Source organism: Oncorhynchus mykiss, chromosome 29 (assembly GCF_057628025.1).
Source record: "Oncorhynchus mykiss isolate SJ-2025 chromosome 29, ASM5762802v1, whole genome shotgun sequence".
In the NCBI taxonomy this organism is placed as follows: domain Eukaryota; kingdom Metazoa; phylum Chordata; class Actinopteri; order Salmoniformes; family Salmonidae; genus Oncorhynchus; species Oncorhynchus mykiss.
In genome coordinates, this window is record NC_143050.1 from 1,054,503 (window position 1) to 1,077,500 (window position 22,998).

Below are 22,998 nucleotides of genomic sequence, written 5' to 3' on the forward strand. Positions count from 1 at the left end.
CTGGGAGAATAGTCAGAATCGAGGCATAGATGAACGGAGCAAAGTACAGCGAGATCCTTGATGAAATCCTGCTCCAGAGCGCTCAGACTGGGGCGAAGTTTCACGTTCCAACAGGCCAACGACCCAAAGCACACAGCCAAGACAACGCTGGAGTGGCTTTGTTGACAAGTCTCTGAATATCCTTGAGTTGCCCAGCCAGAGCCCAGATTTGAACCTGATCGACATCTCTGGAGAGACCTGAAAATAGCTGTGCAGCGACGCTCCCCGCTCAACCTGACAGTTTGAGAGGATCTGCAGAGAATAATGGGAGAAACTCCCCAAATACAGGTGTGTCAAGCTTGTAGCGTCATACCCAAAAAGACTCGAGGCTGTAATCGCTGCCAAAGGTGCAGTAGTTAAAACTACTTATGGACAGGTAGGACGGTAGTGTCCCAGCTGGCCAACATCCAGTGAAATTGCAGAGCGCGAAATTCAAAACGACAGAATTATAAATATTTAACTTTCATAAAATCACAAGTGTAATACATCAAAATAAAGCTTAACTTCTTATTAATCCAGCCGCTGTGTCAGATTTCAAAAAGGCTTTACGGCAAAAGCAAACCATGTGATTATTTGAGGACAGCGCCTCACCATACAAACACATGAAAAACATATTTCAACCAGGCAGGTGCGCCACAAAAGTCAGAATTAGCAATATAGCAATATGCCTTACCTTTGATCTTATTCTGTTGGCACTCCAAAACGTGCCAACAGAATGTTCTTCTTTATATCCATAAAAACTCAGTTTAGCTGGTGCGCTTCAGTCAATAATCCACCCAGTTTCCCTCCATCAAAATGCATACAAAATGAATCCCAAACGTTACTAATAAACTTTTTCTAATAAACAAGTCAAACAATGTTTATAATCAAGCCTTAGGTCCCCTAATATGTAAATAAACGATAACATTTAAGACGGAGAATCGTTATTGTCTTTACCGGAGAAAAATACCGAAGAACGCTCTCTCTTCCACACACTTGGAAACACTACAGCCAAAATGGGAGCCACCTAGAAAAACTACAATTTCCAGCTCATTTTTCAAAAAACCAGCATGAAACTCTTTCTAAAGACTGTTAACATTATTTTATTTTATTTATCTGTTATTTTACCAGGTAAGTTGACTGAGAACACGTTCTCATTTGCAGCAACGACCTGGGGAATAGTTACAGGTGAGAGGAGAGGGATGAATGAGCCAATTATAAACATCTAGTGGAAACCCTAGGGACTGCAATCTGGGAGGACTTGGCCTTACAATAAAAGTGATAGCCATTGAAAATTGTGGTAGGCCGAAAAAAAAATTGGGGGGGGGGTTGTCCTCGGGGTTTCGCCTGCCATATCAGTTCTGTTATACTCACATACATATATATTTTAACAGTTTTCGAAAACGTTAGAGTGTTTTCTATCCAGATCTACCAATTATATGCATATCCTAGCTTCTGGGCCTGAGTAACAGGCAGTTTACTTTGGTCGAGCTTTTCATCCGGACGTGAAAATACTGCCCCCTACCCAAAGGGAGGTTAAACAACGTACTGATTAAAGGGTTAAGTAAATGTCATATTTCAGTTTTTTATTTTTTTTAATGCATTTGCAAAAATTTCTAACCCTGTTTTTTCCTTCATTATGGGGTATTGTGTGTAGATTGAGGGGAGATACCCCATATTATTTAATCAATTTTAGAATAAGGCTGTAACCTAACAATATTTGGAAAAAGTTAAGGGGTCTGAATACTTTCCGAATGCACTGTAGAATCTCTACATTGAATACAGGCGGTTGATGTCAGCGACCCTCATCGAATATTCAAAAAAGTATTACAATAATGAGATGTATCCACCAATCCAAAGAAAGGATAGGCGGGAGCTAGACAGCCCACCATGCCGGAGAGACATGTATCTTGTCAGTACCGTAACACAACCATATTCTGTGAAGAATCTATGAACAAAAAGACATTTGGTCTGTTACAGATATAATAGATGAAAGTGGTAATATCTTCAGCTATAATGATTTTATAAATATTACTTTCCTTGTCGACCCAAAAGCAAAATTGTACAGTCAATAAATGCTATTCCTTCTAGTGTTGCTGGTGAAGGGAATGTTGTTATATTCAGATGTCTCTCCTTGCCGACCAGATTCAAACACAGACAGATGTTTGCAGGATAAAGAGTTAACAATAAACATGTCAGACCAGGTATTTCCAAAGAAATCTTCCCAGAACAGTTCAAATTGAATTATATCTGTCAAATTTGGATTAATCTGTAAACCAAGAAAATGTCTTTCCCTATACAACTCAAAGCCAAAGAGGAACCATTTTAAAATTCTAAATTATATTTATCCATCAAATACATTTTTTAAGATTGAAATTCAATGTAGAGTGTAATGACTGAAACTACTGAACAGATTTCCTTTCACTGTGGGTGATCAATAACATGATTTATTATTGCCAATTTCACACACAATGATGTCAAATTTGGTTTATTGCAAAATTATGATTTCAATTTCCTGTTCAATAATTTACTTGTATTAGCCAAATTATTTATACACAAATGTATATATTTTTTAAACTACCCCCTTATTATAGATGTTTAAATGAGAGCTTGGTATTTTTGTGCAATCATTTTTTTTGTTGACACAGTCAAGCTTATATGATATGTCTGATATGATATGTCTGATATGATATATCTGATATATGTCTGATAGGTCTGATATGATATGTTTGATATGATATGTCTGATAGGTCTGATATGATATGTTTGATATGATATGTCAGATAGGTCTGATATGATATGTTTGATATGATATGTCAGATAGGTCTGATATGATAGTTCTGATATGATATGTCAGATAGGTCTGATATATGTCTGATATGTCTGATATGATGTGTCTGATGTGATATGCCTGATATGATATGTCAGATAGGTCTGATATGATAGTTCTGATATGATATGTCTGATATATGTCAGATAGGTCTGATATTATATGTCTGATATGATAGGTATGATATATGTCATATGTCTATGATATGTCAGACAGCTCTGATATGATATGTTTGATATGATAGGTCTGATATGATATGTCAGATAGGTCTGATATGATATGTCAGATATGTCTGATATGATGTGTTAGGTCTGATATGGTATGTCAGATATGTCTGATATGATGTGTCTGATATGATATGTCAGATAGGTCTGATATGATGTGTCAGGTCTGATATGATATGTCAGATATGTCTGATATGATGTGTCTGATATGATATGTCAGATATGTCTGATATGATATGTTTGATATGATATATGTCAGATATGTCTGATATGATATGTTTGATATGATATATGTCAGATATGTCTGATATGATATGTTTGATATGATATGTCAGATAGGTCTGATATGATGTGTCAGGTCTGATATGATATGTCAGATATGTCTGATATGATGTGTCTGATATGATATGTCAGATATGTCTGATATGATATGTTTGATATGATATATGTCAGATATGTCTGATATGATATGTTTGATATGATATATGTCAGATATGTCTGATATGATATGTTTGATATGATATATGTCAGATATGTCTGATATGATATGTTTGATATGATATGTCAGATAGGTCTGATATGATGTGTCAGGTCTGATATGATATGTCAGATATGTCTGATATGATGTGTCTGATATGATATGTCAGATATGTCTGATATGATATGTTTGATATGATATATGTCAGATATGTCTGATATGATATGTTTGATATAATATATGTCAGATATGTCTGATATGATATGTTTGATATGATATATGTCAGATATGTCTGATATGATATGTTTGATATGATATATGTCAGATATGTCTGATATGATATGTTTGATATGATATATGTCAGATAGGTCTGATATGATATGTCAGATATGTCTGATATGATGTGTCTGATATGATATGTCAGATATGTCTGATATGATATGTTTGATATGATATATGTCAGATATGTCTGATATGATATGTTTGATATGATATATGTCAGATATGTCTGATATGATATGTTTGATATGATATATGTCAGATATGTCTGATATGTTTGATATGATAGGTCTGATATGATATGTCAGGTATGATATGATATGTCAGATAGGTCTGACATGATAGATCTGATATGATAGTTCTGATATGATAGGTCTGATATATGTCAGATATGTCTGATATGTTTGATATGATAGGTCTGATATGATATGTCAGGTATGATATGATATGTCAGATAGGTCTGACATGATAGATCTGATATGATAGTTCTGATATGATAGGTCTGATATATGTCAGATATGTCTGATATGTTTGATATGATAGGTCTGATATGATATGTCAGGTATGATATGATATGTCAGATAGGTCTGACATGATAGTTCTGATATGATAGGTCTGATATGATAGGTCTGGTATGATAGGTCTGATATGATAGTTCTGATATGATAGGTCTGGTATGATAGGTCTGATATGATAGTTCTGATATGATATGTCATATGTCTGATATATGTTTGATATGATATGTCTGGTATGATATGTCAGATAGATCTGATATGATATGTCTGATATGATATGTCAGATATGTCTGATATGATAGGTCTATGATAGGTCTGATATGATAGGTCAGATATGTCTAATATGATATGTCTGATGTGATATGTCTGATATATGTCAGATAGGTCTGATATGATATGTCAGATAGGTCTGATATGATATGTCTGATGTGATAGGTCTGATATGAAAGGTCAGATATGTCTATGATATGTCTGATATGATATGTCATATAGGTCTGATATGATATGTCATATAGGTTTTATATGATATGTCAGATAGGTCTGATATGATATGTCAGATAGGTCTGATATGATATGTCTGATATGATATGTCAGATAGGTCTGATATGATATGTCATAGGTCTGATATGATATGTCATATAGGTCTGATATGATATGTCATATAGGTCTGATATGATATGTCAGATAGGTCTGGTATGATATGTCAGAGGTCTGATATGATATGTCTGATGTGATATGCCTGATATGATATGTCAGATAGGTCTGATATGATATGTCAGATAGGTCTGATATGATGTGTCAGATAGGTCTGATATGATGTGTCTGATATGATATGTCATATGTCTGATATATGTTTGATATGATATGTCTGGTATGAAATGTCAGATAGGTCTGATATGATATGTCAGATAGGTCTGATATGATATGTCAGATAGGTCTGATATGATATGTCAGATAGGTCTGATATGATATGTCAGATAGGTCTGATATGATATGTACAGTATAAGACCTGTGACGTTTAATGTTTGTATTTTATTTTCATGTATTTGTATTTTTCTTAAACCTGTGTGCTTGGTTATGTTCTTTAATAAATATGCATTTTGAATGTAGATTTTCAACTTCCGTATATATTTGTAAAAAAAAAAAAAGTTTTTTTTTTGGTATGCATGTACACTACATGAACAAAAGTAGGTGGGCATCTGCTTGTTGAACATCTCATTGCAGAATTATGGGCATTAATATGGAGTTGGTCCCCCCTTTGCTGCTATAACAGCCTTCATTCACTCTTCTGGGAAGTCATTAATATGGAGTTGGTCCCCCCTTTGCTGCTATAACAGCCTCCACTCTTCTGGGAAGTGATTAATATGGAGTTGGTCCCCCCTTTGCTGCTATAACAGCCTCCACTCTTCTGGGAAGTCATTAATATGGAGTTGGTCCCCCCTTTGCTGCTATAACAGCCTCCACTCTTCTGGGAAGTCATTAATATGGAGTTGGTCCCCCCTTTGCTGCTGTACCAGCCTCCACTCTTCTGGGAAGTCATTAATATGGAGTTGGTCCCCCTTTTACTGCTATAACAGCCTCCACTCTTCTGGGAAGTCATTAATATGGAGTTGGTCCCCCCTTTGCTGCTATAACAGCCTCCACTCTTCTGGGAAGTCATTAATATGGAGTTGGTCCCCCCTTTGCTGCTGTACCAGCCTCCACTCTTCTGGGAAGTCATTAATATGGAGTTGGTCCCCCTTTTACTGCTATAACAGCCTCCACTCTTCTGGGAAGTCATTAATATGGAGTTGGTCCCCCCTTTGCTGCTATAACAGACTCCACTCTTCTGGGAAGTGATTAATATGGAGTTGGTCCCCCCTTTGCTGCTGTAACAGCCTCCACTCTTCTGGGAAGTCATTAATATGGAGTTGGTCCCCCTTTTACTGCTATAACAGCCTCCACTCTTCTGGGAAGTGATTAATATGGAGTTGGTCCCCCCTTTGCTGCTGTAACAGCCTGCGCACTAGTGGAAACCCTTACCAGAGGATGTTGGAACATTGCTGAGGGGACTTGCTTCCATTCAGCCACAAGAGCTTTAGTGAGGTCGGGCACTGATGTTGGGCGATTAGGCATGGCTCACAGTCGGTGTTCCAATTCATCCCAAAGGTGATCGACGGGGTTGAGGTCAGGGCTCCGTTTTGTTAGTTTGTTTTAATTTATTTACACCGAAGAAAACAAAGTGATAAACAACAACACAGATAAAAGCCAGTCAGTTTAAAACAGTGTGCAGGTGGTTGGAAGCTCAAGGGCTTAAAACAAACACACCACAAAAAAACTATACACAATACTAAGTTCAAAAATAAACAAGGTTTGTTAAAACGGATAACAATACCTACAAATGATAAATGTATAAATTAATTGATCAGTGCATATGATCATCAGGCTGATCTCCAGTCTTCATGGAGGAGGTTACCGAGTAGTTTGGTTCATCAGGCTGACCTCCAGTCTTCATGGAGGAGGTTACTGAGTAGTTTGGTTCATCAGGTTGACCTCCAGTCTTCATGGAGGAGATTACTGAGTAGTTTGGTTAATCAGGCTGACCTCCAGTCTTCATGGAGGAGGTTACTGAGTAGTTTGGTTCATCAGGCTGACCTCCAGTCTTCATGGAGGAGATTACTGAGTAGTTTGGTTCATCAGGTTGACCTCCAGTCTTCATGGAGGAGATTACTGAGTAGTTTGGTTAATCAGGCTGACCTCCAGTCTTCATGGAGGAGGTTACTGAGTAGTTTGGTTCATCATGCTGACCTCCAGTCTTCATGGAGGAGGTTACTGAGTAGTTTGGTTCATCAGGCTGACCTCCAGTCTTCATAGAGGAGGTTACTGAGTAGTTTGGTTCATCAGGCTGACCTCCAGTCTTCATGGAGGAGGTTACTGAGTAGTTTGGTTCATCAGGTTGACCTCCAGTCTTCATGGTTCATCAGGCTGACCTCCAGTCTTCATAGAGGAGGTTACTGAGTAGTTTGGTTCATCAGGCTGACCTCCAGTCTTCATGGAGGAGATTACTGAGTAGTTTGGTTCATCAGGTTGACCTCCAGTCTTCATGGTTCATCAGGCTGACCTCCAGTCTTCATAGAGGAGGTTACTGAGTAGTTTGGTTCATCAGGCTGACCTCCAGTCTTCGTGGAGGAGATTACTGAGTAGTTTGGTTCATCAGGCTGATCTCCAGTCTTCATGGAGATTACTGAGTAGTTTGGTTCATCAGGCTGACCTCCAGTCTTCATGGAGATTACTGAGTAGTTTGGTTCATCAGGCTGACCTCCAGTCTTCATGGAGGAGATTACTGAGTAGTTTGGTTCATCAGGCTGACCTCCAGTCTTCATGGAGGAGATTACTGAGTAGTTTGGTTCATAAAGCTGACCTCCAGTCTTCATGGAGGAGATTACTGAGTAGTTTGGTTCATCATGCTGACCTCCAGTCTTCATGGAGGAGATTACTGAGTAGTTTGGTTCATAAGGCTGACCTCCAGTCTTCATGGAGGAGATTACTGAGTAGTTTGGTTCATAAGGCTGACCTCCAGTCTTCATGGAGGAGATTACTGAGTAGTTTGGTTCATCAGGCTGACCTCCGGTCTTCACTTGAAGTTACTGAGGGATGATATTGTTTTGTCAAATGTGAAGATAAGAATTCCAGAGTATGGTACCGCTGTATAGGATGGAGATTTGACTATGTGAGGCAGTAGGGAGGGTGAAGGTTATCACAGTGTCCTGTGTTATATAGATGGATTTCAGAATTAACCTGGAATAATCCATTGAAGGGTTTAGGTAAACTGTCTGGGAAGTATGAGCATTTGTAGATGAAAGTGCATAATTGAAGTACATTAATATTGTAAATAGACAAGATAGAGTTTCTTAAACAAAGGTGCAGTCTTGCAAATGTATTTTGTATGATGAGTAATTTGTGTAGGTAGGGGGCATGTGGCCAGACAATATTACAGTAAATGAAATACATGTAAATGAAGCTCTAGTATAGAGATAGGAAGCAAGCCTGATGAACCAAACCACTCATCTGTCTGATGATACCAACAGGTTTTATCACTTTAATGCAGACAAATTGAATAGGATCTTTCCAGGATAACTTTTCATCAATTAGATCTCAGAGGAATCTAGTGGATGTGACTAGTTCCATTTCATTCCCATCAATTGAGATTCTGTCTCCTTAATTTTTGGGAGATAATATTTCTTATTCTTACTAGTGAAAACAATAAAATATCAATATTTAATTTAATATTTGTAATATGTAATGTCATATTTTTTTACATTTAAAGATGATTTGTTTATCTGGAAACATTTAGAAAATGTGTCCATGCTTGAGTTGGCTTCATTAATTAGTGAATCAAAATTGTGTGCTAAAATCAAATTAGTATCATCAGCAAAGATAATGGGAAGATGGTATAAGACACAGCAGCAAGGTCATTGATATAGATTAGGAATTAATAAAGTCCAACAATCGAACCCTGTGCAGGCCAGTCAAGTTCTTCCACACTGATCTCGACAAACCATTTCTGTATGGATCTCACTTTGTGCACGGGAGCATTGTTATGCTGAAACAGGAAAGGGCCTTCCCAAACTGTTGCCACAAAGTTGGAAGCACAGAATCGTCTAGAATGTCATTGTATGCTGTAGTGTTAAGATTTCCCTTCATTGGAACTAAGGGGCCCAAACCATGAAAAACAGCCCCAGACCATTATTCCTCCTCCACCAAACTTTACAGTTTGCAATATGCATTCGGGCAGGTGGCGTTCTCCTGGTATCCGCCAACCCCAGATTTGTCCGTTGGACTGCCAGATGGTGAAGCGTGATTCATCACCCCAGAGAACGCATTTCCACTTCTCTAGAGTCCAATTTTATTTTATTTATTTCACCTTTATTTAACCAGGTAGGCAAGTTGAGAACAAGTTCTCATTTACAATTGCGACCTGGCCAAGATAAAGCAAAGCAGTTCGACACATACAACGACACAGAGTTACACATGGAGTAAAACAAACATACAGTCAATAATACAGTATAAACAAGTCTATATACGATGTGAGCAAATGAGGTGAGATAAGGGAGGTAAAGGCAAAAAGGCCATGGTGGCAAAGTAACTACAATATAGCAAGTAAAACACTGGAATGGTAGATTTGCAATGGGAGAATGTGCAAAGTAGAAATAAAAATAATGGGGTGCAAAGGAGCTAAATAAATCAATAAAATACAGTAGGGAAAGAGGTAGTTGTTTGGGCTAAATTATAGGTGGGCTATGTACAGGTGCAGTAATCTGTGAGCTGCTCTGACAGTTGGTGCTTAAAGCTAGTGAGGGAGATAAGTGTTTCCAGTTTCAGAGATTTTTGTAGTTCGTTCCAGTCATTGGCAGCAGAGAACTGGAAGGAGAGGCGGCCAAAGAAAGAATTGGTTTTGGGGGTGACTAGAGAGATATACCTGCTGGAGCGTGTGCTACAGGTGGGAGATGCAATGGTGACCAGCGAGCTGAGATAAGGGGGGACTTTACCTAGCAGGGTCTTGTAGATGACATGGAGCCAGTGGGTTTGGCGACGAGTATGAAGCGAGGGCCAGCCAACGAGAGCGTACAGGTCGCAATGGTGGGTAGTATATGGGGCTTTGGTGACAAAACGGATTGCACTGTGATAGACTGCATCCAATTTGTTGAGTAGGGTATTGGAGGCTATTTTGTAAATGACATCGCCAAAGTCGAGGATTGGTAGGATGGTCAGTTTTACAAGGGTATGTTTGGCAGCATGAGTGAAGGATGCTTTGTTGCGAAATAGGAAGCCAATTCTAGATTTAACTTTGGATTGGAGATGTTTGATATGGGTCTGGAAGGAGAGTTTACAGTCTAACCAGACACCTAAGTATTTGTAGTTGTCCACGTATTCTAAGTCAGAGCCGTCCAGAGTAGTAATGTTGGACAGGCGGGTAGGTACAGGTAGCGATCGGTTGAAGAGCATGCATTTAGTTTTACTTGTATTTAAGAGCAATTGGAGGCCACGGAAGGAGAGTTGTATGGCATTGAAGCTTGCCATACAGAAGTATACAGAATGGTATACAGAATGGTGTCGTCTGCGTAGAGGTGGATCAGAGACTCACCAGCAGCAAGAGCGACCTCATTGATGTATACAGAGAAGAGAGTCGGTCCAAGAATTGAACCCTGTGGCACCCCCATAGAGACTGCCAGAGGTCCGGACAGCAGACCCTCCGATTTGACACACTGAACTCTATCAGAGAAGTAGTTGGTGAACCAGGCGAGGCAATCATTTGAGAAACCAAGGCTGTCGAGTCTGCCGATGAGGATGTGGTGATTGACAGAGTCGAAAGCCTTGGCCAGATCAATGAATACGGCTGCACAGTAATGTTTCTTATCTATGGCGGTTAAGATATCATTTAGGACCTTGAGCGTGGCTGAGGTGCACCCATGACCAGCTCTGAAACCAGATTGCATAGCAGAGAAGGTATGGTGAGATTCGAAATGGTCGGTAATCTGTTTGTTGACTTGGCTTTCGAAGACCTTAGAAAGGCATGGTGAGTGAGTGTAACAGTATAGTGAGTGTAACAGTATTGCTTCCGTCCCTCTCCTCACCCCAGGGAACCTCTGCACACATCAACAACTGCCTCCCACGAAGAATTGTTACCCACCGCTCCACAAAAGCCGTGGTCCTTGACCACAACTACTGCAAGGTCCCAGAGCAAGTGACGTCACCGATTGAAACTGTATTAGCCGCAACCCGCTAACTAGCTAGCCGGTTACACTGGCAACAATTTAACTGAGCGTTCGTAAATTCGTCAATTAAACGTTATACTGCGCTTTGGAAATCGGAAGTCTATAGCCAGAGTGAATTTACAAACGCAACCTATTGACTTGATTATTCACGTCATTCTCAGCTTAGCTATGTGATATCGTCGTTGTGCGTTGTGGACACTGTTAATGAAGTCGTAAGATGTCTAGTTAGTAATGTGTAACAAGCTACCAAGAAGTTGCGTAGCAACAGCATCCACTTCCGTTAGACAGGCGAAGCGCTAGTACGCTCAACTGAAAGGATACCGTTCAGTTACTATAAATTAATTTTAGTATGTATTATACAGTATATTAGTATGGGTATTAGTACACAGCTAAGGTTTGGACTGTAATATTGTAATATATATTCTGACAAGTACCATGATGCTGTTCGCCAGTCTCGCGAGATATGAGTGCCGCTGTCTCGCCCCTGTGTTACAGCTGCGGAAACCCCGAGCGCTCGTCCTTTCCCATCATGGCACCGAAGGCGAAGAAGGAAGGTCTGTGAATCCCTACATTGTTTTTGCGTAAATTCACTTAATATGAAGAGCTACACATGATGTTTATACATGTATATGTTCTTTACGATCGTTGAAAGTCACAGACGACTTGTAGTTATTTTATCTGTGTCCAAATGTCGTGAAATGTAGGAAGTGGCCACCGACCATGTTTCCATCCAATGTGGCTCTGCTAGTCAGTTCGCTGAAACATTCGTAGTTATTTCATTCCGTGTATTAATGTCCATTTCTCAAATTAATAAGTTTGAGCTTACGTGAGTGATTGCAGTCCGTATGTGGTGTATGTAATTTTTATTCGTCACGTTGTTTAGTTGGGTCTTGACAGCATGGCCTGTAGTAACGCCTCGATCACATTGCGTTTTAGTAACCAGAAGTACATTCATTTCCAAATTCCTTTACGTTGGTGTGTTCTGCGTTGTACATACCTTGAACTTATTGAAGGTATGCATCAAATTGCAAGGAATGCTAGCAGACGTTTTTTTGTTTACAGCATTTATTCGCTTTTTGTTTAATTGTAAAAAAGAAGCTAAATATGACAAAATGCCCCCTTATTCCACCAACACAAAACAGCAGGCTACATGGGACATCTGTCAAAACCCTTCCCTCTCCAACCCGTGAACACTCACCGGTATTAATTTCAAGTAACAAAAAATCGAAACAAGGACTTTAACATCGATGCTAGAAAATACATGATTAATTGCTAAGGCGATGACTCTAACATCAGTAAAGGTTGGTGCCCGTTACACACACATTAAAACAACGTTGGGCGTAGGAAAAGGCCAGGTTTGAGAAAGTATTCTGGTAATATATTCGTCTTGACCCGCCAAATAAGAAGTTGGTAAATCCTGCCATGTATCACATTGACCCCAACCTTTTTGAGAAGTGTACTTTTGAGACGTGTACTATAGTTCAGGTGATGTCTTAATTTCAGAAGGAGTTTGCAATCCCAGATATGTCTTTCTGAGGTCGCCCAAGAAAACAAAAATTGTCGGCTGCGGGTATTTAGAGCACACTGGACATGTAAAGACTAATTGGTTGTTTACTGCAATGCCTTGCTAATTATTTTTGATATATGGATGGGTCAGGTGTTCAACAGTGTTCTGATTTTAGGATGTTAAGCTAATCTGCTTTAGTTTATAAACCCTCTCTAACGTATCTCCTGTAGCTGTTCAAGCCTTAACCAAGTTGGAACCTTCTCTCTCCTGTGTAGCTGTCCCTGCCAAGACTGAGGCCAAGGTGAAGGCCCTGAAGGCCAAAAAGGCTGTTCTGAAAGGAGTCCACAGCCAGAGGAAGAAGAAGATTAGAACCTCCCCAACCTTCCGTCGCCCCAAAACCCTGCGACTCCGCAGACAACCCAAGTACCCCCGGAAGAGTGCCCCTCGCAGGAATAAGTAAGTCATACAAACTCTAAGAATGCCAGTAGAATGACGTTGGTACAGTACCGACATGCACAAGTCGTACATCTGTTTTGAAGATTCTTGTATTTTATTACAACCTTCATTGTTTAAAAAAAAAAAGGCTGTGAATGAGATTTTATGGTTTAGTCCAGGTTAGTTTCTCTGCTCTGGGTGCAAATGATGGTAACAGCGATCAAAGTATGATATCCCATGATTCCATCCTCATACACCACTGATGCACTTTAGAGCAACATACCAGCCTTTTTTAAAATGGGGTTCAAATATAGTGGGGTTGGGTCGCAGCGTTAGGTGCACGCTGAACACAATCTCCTATTCCCCCGTCCTTCTCCCTCCCCAGGTTGGACCACTATGCCATCATTAAGTTCCCTCTGACGACAGAGTCGGCAATGAAGAAGATCGAGGACAACAACACCCTCGTCTTCATCGTAGACGTCAAGGCCAACAAGCATCAGATCAAACATGCCGTCAAGAAGCTCTACGACATCGACGTGGCCAAGGTCAACACGCTCATCAGGTATGACACGACCCCTACACCTCTAATCCGAACTAATAATCCTGATATTATTGATCTAACCCCGATTAGTCCATTACTAGCCTAAAGGTACTAACATCTAACTGTTAGTCACTGGGTACTATCCTGGCCGCTGGTCTGACCTGGTCACCTATTACAGTAGAAGGTCTTAATTAATGGTACAGTCTATTACAGTAGAAGGTCTTAGTTAATGGTTACAGCCTATTACAGTAGAAGGTCTGGTCTTAGTTAATGGTTACAGCCTATTACAGTAGACGGTCTTAGTTAGTGGTTACAGCCTATTACAGTAGAAGGTCTTAGTTAATGGTTACAGTCTATTACAGTAGAAGGTCTTAGTTAATGGTTACAGCCTATTACAGTAGAAGGTCTTAGTTAGTGGTTACAGCCTATTACAGTAGACGGTCTTAGTTAGTGGTTAGTCTATTACAGTAGAAGGTCTTAGTTAATGGTACAGTCTATTACAGTAGAAGGTCTTAGTTAATGGTTACAGCCTATTACAGTAGAAGGTCTTAGTTAGTGGTTACAGCCTATTACAGTAGACGGTCTTAGTTAGTGGTTACAGTCTATTACAGTAGAAGGTCTTAGTTAATGGTACAGTCTATTACAGTAGAAGGTCTTAGTTAATGGTTATAGCCTATTACAGTAGAAGGTCTGGTCTTAGTTAATGGTTACAGCCTATTACAGTAGAAGGTCTTAGTTAATGGTTACAGTCTATTACAGTAGGTCTTAGTTAATGGTTACAGTCTATTACAGTAGAAGGTCTTAGTTAATGGTTACAGCCTATTACAGTAGAAGGTCTTAGTTAATGGTTAGTCTATTACAGTAGAAGGTCTTAGTTAGTGGTTACAGCCTATTACAGTAGACGGTCTTAGTTAGTGGTTACAGTCTATTACAGTAGAAGGTCTTAGTTAATGGTACAGTCTATTACAGTAGAAGGTCTTAGTGGTTACAGCCTATTACAGTAGAAGGTCTGGTCTTAGTTAATGGTTACAGCCTATTACAGTAGACGGTCTTAGTTAGTGGTTACAGTCTATTACAGTAGGTCTTAATTAATGGTACAGTCTATTACAGTAGAAGGTCTTAGTTAATGGTTACAGCCTATTACAGTAGAAGGTCTGGTCTTAGTTAATGGTTACAGCCTATTACAGTAGACGGTCTTAGTTAGTGGTTACAGCCTATTACAGTAGAAGGTCTTAGTTAATGGTTAGTCTATTACAGTAGAAGGTCTTAGTTAATGGTTAGTCTATTACAGTAGAAGGTCTTAGTTAGTGGTTACAGTCTATTACAGTAGATGGTCTTAGTTAATGGTTACAGTCTATTACAGTAGAAGGTCTTAGTTAATGGTTACAGTCTATTACAGTAGAAGGTCTTAGTTAATGGTTACAGTCTATTACAGTAGAAGGTCTTAGTTAATGGTACAGTCTATTACAGTAGAAGGTCTTAGTTAATGGTTACAGTCTATTACAGTAGAAGGTCTTAGTTAATGGTTACAGTCTATTCCAGTAGAAGGTCTTAGTTAACCTTTCTGATCTCCCCATCCCGGATCCGGGTTCGTGAATACAGACTCAAGCTCATTACCATAACGCAACGTTAACTATTCATGAAAATCGCAAATGAAATGAAATAAATATGCTAGCTCTCAAGCTTAGCCTTTTGTTAACAACACTGTCATCTCAGATTTTCAAAATATGCTTCTCAACCATTGCAAAACAATAATTTGTGTAACAGTATTGATGGCTAACGTAGCATTTAGCATTAGCATTCAGCTGGCAACATTTACACAAAAAAACAAAAGCATTCAAAAAAATCATTTACCTTTGAAGAACTTCAGATGTTTTCATTGAGGAGACTCAGATAGCAAATGTTCCGTTTTTCCTGAAAGATTATTTGTTTAGGACAAATCGCTCCGTTTTCTGCGTCACATTTAGCTATGAAAAAACCCCTGTATCCAGGATTGTGTAAATCTATCAGCAAGCTCATTAGCATAACACAACGTTAACTATTTATGAAAATCGCAAATGAAATGAAATAAATATGCCATCTCTCAAGCTTAGCCTTTTGTAAACAACACTGTCATCTCAGATTTTCAAAATATGCTTCTCAACCATAGGAAAACAATCATTTGTGTAAAAGTAGCTAGCTAGAGTTAGCATTTCGCGTTAGCATTTAGCGTTAGCATTAGCGTTAGCATCCAGCACGCAACATTAACAAAAACATAAAAGCCTTCAAATAAAATCATTTACCTTTGAAGAACTTCTGATGTTTTCAATGAGGATACTCTCAGTTAGATAGCAGATGCTCAGTTTTTCCAAAAAGATTCCTTGTGTATTAGAAATAGCTCCGTTTTATACATCACATTTGGCTACCAAAAAAAATCCATCAATTCAGTCCTCAAAACGCAAACTTTTTTCCAAATTAACTCCATAATATCGACTGAAAACATGGCAAACGTTGTTTAGAATCAATCCTCAAGGTGTTTTTCACATATCTCTTCATTGATACATCGTTCTTGGAAACATGCTTTCTCTCCTGAATCCCAGGAGAAAATGCCTGCACCTGAAGATTACGCACAAATTTAGACAAAGGACACCGGGCGGACCTCTGGAAAATGTAGTCTCTTATGGCCAATCTTCCAATGATATGCCTACAAATACGTCACAATGCTGCTAAGACCTTGGGCGAACGACAGAAAGTGTAGGCTCATTCCTTGCGCAATCACAGCCATATAAGGAGAGAATGGAAAACAGAGCTTCAGAAATTCTGCTAATTCCTGGGTGATGCATCATCTTGGTTTCGCCTGTAGAATGAGTTCTGGGGCACTTACAGACAAAATCTTTGCAGATTCTGAAACTTCAGAGTGTTTTCTTTCCAAAACTGTCAAGATGCTGTCAAACTGTCAATATGCATAGTCGAGCATCTTTTCGTGACAAAATATCGCGCTTAAAACGGGAACGTTTTTTATCCAAAAATGAAATAGCGCCCCTAGAGCTCTAACTGGTTAATGGTTACAGTCTATTACAGTAGAAGGTCTTAGTGGTTACAGCCTATTACAGTAGAAGGTCTGGTCTTAGTTAATGGTTACAGCCTATTACAGTAGACGGTCTTAGTTAGTGGTTACAGTCTATTACAGTAGGTCTTAATTAATGGTACAGTCTATTACAGTAGAAGGTCTTAGTTAATGGTTACAGCCTATTACAGTAGAAGGTCTGGTCTTAGTTAATGGTTACAGCCTATTACAGTAGACGGTCTTAGTTAGTGGTTACAGCCTATTACAGTAGAAGGTCTTAGTTAATGGTTAGTCTATTACAGTAGAAGGTCTTAGTTAATGGTTAGTCTATTACAGTAGAAGGTCTTAGTTAGTGGTTACAGTCTATTACAGTAGAAGGTCTTAGTTAATGGTTACAGTCTATTACAGTAGAAGGTCTTAGTTAATGGTTACAGTCTATTACAGTAGAAGGTCTTAGTTAATGGTTACAGTCTATTACAGTAGAAGGTCTTAGTTAATGGTACAGTCTATTACAGTAGAAGGTCTTAGTTAATGGTTACAGTCTATTACAGTAGAAGGTCTTAGTTAATGGTTACAGTCTATTCCAGTAGAAGGTCTTAGTTAATGGTTACAGTCTATTACAGTAGAAGGTCTTAGTGGTTACAGCCTATTACAGTAGAAGGTCTTAGTGGTTACAGTCTATTACAGTAGAAGGTCTGGTCTTAGTTAATGGTTACAGCCCATTACAGTAGAAGGTCTTAGTTAATGGTTTCAGTCTATTACAGTAGAAGGTCTGGTCTTAGTTAATGGTTACAGCCCATTACATTGTTTTCCCCACTGACTCCTGCTGGAACACATAATAATAATAATAATAATATCCTCATCTCTTTGTCTCCCTCTCCTCCACCCCTCCTTCTCCTCCTCCACCCCTCCTCCCTCCCTCCACCCCTCCTCCCTCCCTCCACCCCTCCTCCCTCCCTCCACCCCTCCTCCCTCCCTCTCCTCCACTCCCTCACTCTCCTCCACCCCTCCTTCTCCTCCTCCACCCCTCCTCCCTCCCTCCACCCCTCCTCCCTCCCTCCACCCCTCCTCCCTCCCTCTCCTCCACCCCTCCACTCCCTCCCTCCACCCCTCCTCCCTCCCTCCACCCCTCCTCCCTCCCTCTCCTCCACCCCTCCTCCCTCCCTCTCCTCCACCCCTCCACTCCCTCCCTCTCCTCCACCCCTCCACTCCCTCCCTCTCCTCCACCCCTCCACTCCCTCCCTCTCCTCCACCCCTCCTCCCCCCCCCCCCCCCTCCCTCTCCCCCAGGCCTGACGGTGAGAAGAAGGCATACGTGCGCCTGGCTCCAGATTACGATGCGTTGGATGTCGCCAACAAGGTGAGCTCTAGAGTGTAGCACCATTGTGACAGAAACGTCTCTGCGTCGCAGTAGTCTACAAGACTCCTCTCATGAGGACTGACGCATGTTCAGTGTCCAATCGGACTGCAGGAGAGGCTCTGGGCAGATGATGCATGATATAATTTCTGATGAATAATGACAGACTCAAAGGAACCACTGATGCCAGAGACCACCTGCTCTGTGACGCTTTATAAACTCCCTATGACGACCTTATAACAGTCCTACGATGCCTGTCTAAAACCTGTCATGTCTTGTGTTTCAGATTGGCATCATCTAAACGGCTGCCGGGGAGGTGTACAGAGGAATAAATGTTTATAAAAACGCAACGCCCTCGTCTTGTCTGTTATTGGTTGGTTCTCACTGACAGTCACACCTACACAAATTAACGTTTAATCAAGGCAAAGCTGCTAATTGAAATGCATTCTGGGTTACTACCTCATGAAGCTGGTTGAAAGAATGCCAAGAGTGTGCAAAGATAAATGGCGGGTTCATATATCATGTAGCTGTTAATATATATCACAACGCCATCAGTTGTTACAAGGTAGGGGTGGTATATCGAAGATGGCCCTATTTGATAAAAGACCCAACGTAAGCAAAGAAACAACAGTCCATTACTTTAAGACGTGAAAGGTCAGTCAATGTGGAACATTTCAAGAACTTAAGGTTCTTCAAGTGCTGTGATGAAGCTGGCTCTCATGAGGACCGTCACAGGAATGGAAGACCAAGAGTTGCCTCTGTTACAAGGTAGGGGTGGTATACAGAAGATACCTCTGCTGCAGAGGAAGGCATTAGTTAACTGCACCTCAAATTGCAGCCCAAGTAAATGCTTCAGTGTTCAAGTAACAGACACGTCTTAACGTCAGCTGTTCAGAGGAGACTAAATCAGTCTTTCGTGGTCAAATTGCAGGAAAGACACGACTACTATAAGGTCACCAATAAGACTTCCTTGGGCCAAGAAACACGAGCGATGGACATAACTAGTGGAAATCTGTCTGGTCTGACGAGTCTATGCTATTTTTGGTTCCAACTCGTCTTTGTGAACAGATGATCTCCATGTGTGGTTCCCACCGTGAAGCATGGAGGAGGTGTTATGGTGTGGGGGGTGCTTTGCCCACAACCAGCATGGCTACCACAGCGTTCTGCAGCAATACACCATCCCATCTGGTTTCAGTTAAGTGGGGCTATTGGTTTTCATCAACAGGACAGTGACTCAACACACCTCCAGGCTGTGTAGGGGCTATTTGACCAAGAAGGAGAGTGATGCGTCAGATCCTTTTTTTATTTAACTAAGGAAGTCGGTTAAAAACAAATTCATATTTACAATGACGGCCTCCTGCGGGGATGCGGGCTGGGTTTAGAAATAAATATAGGACAAAACGTGTCACGAGGACACTACATAAAGAGAGACTTAAAGACAAATCACTGATGGCCAAATGATTAAGAACATCTAGCCACTCGAGAGCACCCTTACCTGCCGATCTATAAATTATGTCTCCGTAATCTAGCATGGGTAGGATGGTCATTGAAATCAGGGTTAGTTTGGCACCTGTGGTAGAAGGGGAGCGATTACGGTGGAGGAAACAGTCTAGATTTAACCTTAGCCTGCAGCTTTGAGATGAGCTGGCCTCCACAATCACCCGACCTCAACCCAATTGAGATGGTTTGGGATGAGTTATATCGCAGGGTGAAGGAAAAGCAGCCAACAAGTGTTCAGCATACACTGGAACTCCTTCAAGACAATTGAAAAAGCATTCCAGGTGAAGCTGGTTGAGAGAATCCCCAGAGTGTGCAAAGCTGTCATCAAGGCTGCAAAGATTGTAAAATATATTTTTTGCTTACATCATATCATGTGTTATTTCATTGTTTTGTCTTCACTTTTTTACAATGGAGAACATAGTTAAAATAAACTTTTGACTGGTACTGTATGTGTATATTATATATGGTGTTTATACTGTTGTATTTAAGTGTATATGATATATAGTGTTGATCCTATATATTTTTATTTAAGTGTATATGGTCTATTGTGTTGTTTCTATATAATGTCACATTTAAGAGGTATCCTGGTGGCCAGTCTGTCCCAAACCTGTTGTTCAGGAAGTAATTAATTTATTAAGGGGCCTGGGAGTCAGTCTGTCCCAAACCTGTTGTTCAGGAAGTAATTAAGTTAAGAGGCCTGGGGGTCAGTCGGTTTCTGCTCTCCTGCCAACTTCTTATGGAATTGTCAAGCCAAACATGAAACTGAGTAATAAGGCACAAACAGACTGGCACTCAGGCTATAACGGGATGAATAAAAACAGACAGGCACTCGGGCTATAAAGGGATGATATCACTAACAGACAGGCACTCAGGAAGAGGAGACAGACTGAGTGATGATGCCTGCAGTGTCGTCATGGAGAGGCTGTGAGACACGATGACTTCTGGATACCTACTGTTGTCATGGAGAGGCTGTGAGACATAATGATGACTTCTGGGTACCTACTGTTGTCATGGAGAGGCTGTGAGGCATAATGATGACTTCTAGAAACCTACTGTTGTCATGGAGAGGCTGTGAGACATAATGATGACTTCTAGAAACCTACTGTTGTCATGGAGAGGCTGTGAGACATAATGACTTCTAGAAACCTGCTGGTAGATGAGAATAGAAGAGGCCCAGACAACCTGAACATCAGGATGGGATAGAAGAGGCCCAGACAACCTGAACATCAGGATGGGATAGAAGGATGAATGAATGAGAAACAAAGGAACTGCAGCTGATTCTGAGCTCACTATTTAATAGCTTAGAACTGTCAGAGGACTCATTGAGGGGATTTATAAGCCTGTTATTAGTAATACTATTATTAATATAAACAATCATAAAAACCCTACAAATAACAAAAAACAGCAACTTAACATTAGAGAACATAGAATTTGTGCATATTTTCTTTCGTGTCAACTAACCACGAACCAGTTCCTGACCCTTTCAGTGCCTCGTCAGGTTTCTTTCTTTGTGCTATAGTAACCAGGGAAATATGTGTAGATGTCTTTCCTGTCCACTAAGACTAAACTTTGTCAAATAACTATTCCATGTGTGTAAGGTGTGGTAAACTATTCCATAGTCTAGAGTAGTCCATGTGTGTATGGTGTGGTAAACTATTCCATAGTCTAGGGTAGTCCATGTGTGTATGGTGTGGTAAACTATTCCATAGTCTAGGGTAGTCCATGTGTGTATGGTGTGGTAAACTATTCCATAGTCTAGGGTAGTCCATGTGTGTATGGTGTGGTAAACTATTCCATAGTCTAGGGTAGTCCATGTGTGTATGGTGTGGTAAACTATTCCATAGTCTAGGGTAGTCCATGTGTGTATGGTGTGGTAAACTATTCCATAGTCTAGGGTAGTCCATGTGTGTATGGTGTGGTAAACTATTCCATAGTCTAGGGTAGTCCATGTGTGTATGGTGTGGTAAACTATTCCATAGTCTAGGGTAGTCCATGTGTGTATGGTGTGGTAAACTATTCCATAGTCTAGGGTAGTCCATGTGTGTATGGTGTGGTAAACTATCACACCACACCTTACACACATGAAAAGCCCTTGGGAAACCAGTCACTGCATTCAGTACCTTAACCGTGTTGTGACACGGGGTGGTACTGACCCAGTATTATAGGGGTAGTACTGACCCAGTACTATAGGGGTGGTACTGACCCAGTATTATATGGGTAGTACTGACCCAGTATTATAGGGGTGGTACTGACCCAGTACTATAGGGGTGGTACTGACCCAGTATTATAGGGGTGGTACTGACCCAGTATTATAGGGGTGGTACTGACCCAGTACTATAGGGGTGGTACTGACCCAGTATTATAGGGGTGGTACTGACCCAGTATTATAGGGGTGGTACTGACCCTGTATTATAGGGGTAGTACTGACCCAGTATTATAGGGGTAGTACTGACCCAGTATTATAGGGGTGGTACTGACCCAGTATTATAGGGGTGGTACTGACCCAGTATTATAGTGGTAGTACTGACCCAGTATTATAGGGGTGGTACTGACCCAGTATTATAGGGGTAGTACTGACCCAGTATTATAGGGGTGGTACTGACCCAGTATTATAGGGGCTGTACTGACCCAGTATTATAGGGATGGTACTGACCCAGTATTATAGGGGTGGTACTGACCCAGTATTATAGGGGTGGTACTGACCCAGTACTATAGGGGTAGTACTGACCCAGTACTATAGGGGTGGTACTGACCCAGTATTATAGGGGTGGTACTGACCCAGTACTATAGGGGTAGTACTGACCCAGTACTATAGGGAGAACTATAGGGGTGGTACTGACCCAGTACTATAGGGGTGGTACTGACCCAGTACTATAGGGGTGGTACTGACCCAGTACTATAGGGGTGGTACTGACCCAGTACTATAGGGGTGGTACTAACCCAGTACTATAGGGGTGGTACTGACCCAGTATTATAGGGGTAGTACTGACCCAGTATTATAGGGGTAGTACTAACCCAGTATTATAGGGAGTACTATAGGGGTGGTACTGGCCCAGTATTATAGAGGTGGTACTGACCCAGTACTATAGGGAGTACTATAGGGGTGGTACTGACCCAGTACTATAGGGAGTACTATAGGGGTGGTACTGACCCAGTATTATAGGGGTGGTACTGACCCAGTACTATAGGGAGTACTATAGGGGTGGTACTGACCCAGTACTATAGGGATGGTACTGACCAAATCCTATAGGGGTGGTACTGACCCAGTACTATAGGGGTGGTACTGACCCAGTATTATAGGGGTAGTACTGACCCAATACTATAGGGGTGGTACTGACCCAGTATTATAGGGGTAGTACTGACCCAGTACTATAGGGGTAGTACTGACCCAGTATTATAGGGGTAGTACTGACCCAGTACTATAGGGGTGATACTGACCCAGTACTATGGGGGTGGTACTGACCCAGTATTATAGGGGTAGTACTGACCCAGTACTATAGGGAGTACTATAGGG

The 22,998-nt window shown here is 40.7% G+C and overlaps 1 protein-coding gene and 1 non-coding gene across 2 annotated transcripts; both read left to right on the forward strand.

The window, feature by feature from the left end:
- Positions 1 to 10,981: 10,981 nt before the first annotated feature.
- LOC110510308 (large ribosomal subunit protein uL23) lies at positions 10,982 to 18,334 on the forward strand. Its single transcript, XM_021591707.3, has 5 exons — positions 10,982 to 11,653; positions 12,882 to 13,062; positions 13,427 to 13,603; positions 17,918 to 17,987; positions 18,271 to 18,334. Exons 1-5 carry the CDS (start codon positions 11,563 to 11,565, stop codon positions 18,283 to 18,285), a joined length of 534 nt encoding a protein of 177 aa, XP_021447382.2. The 5' UTR covers positions 10,982 to 11,562; the 3' UTR covers positions 18,286 to 18,334.
- Positions 18,109 to 18,173, forward strand: LOC118945689 (small nucleolar RNA SNORD42). The gene has a single exon (XR_005040804.1). It is a non-coding gene; the product is annotated as a small nucleolar RNA SNORD42 (small nucleolar RNA).
- Positions 18,335 to 22,998: the final 4,664 nt, after the last annotated feature.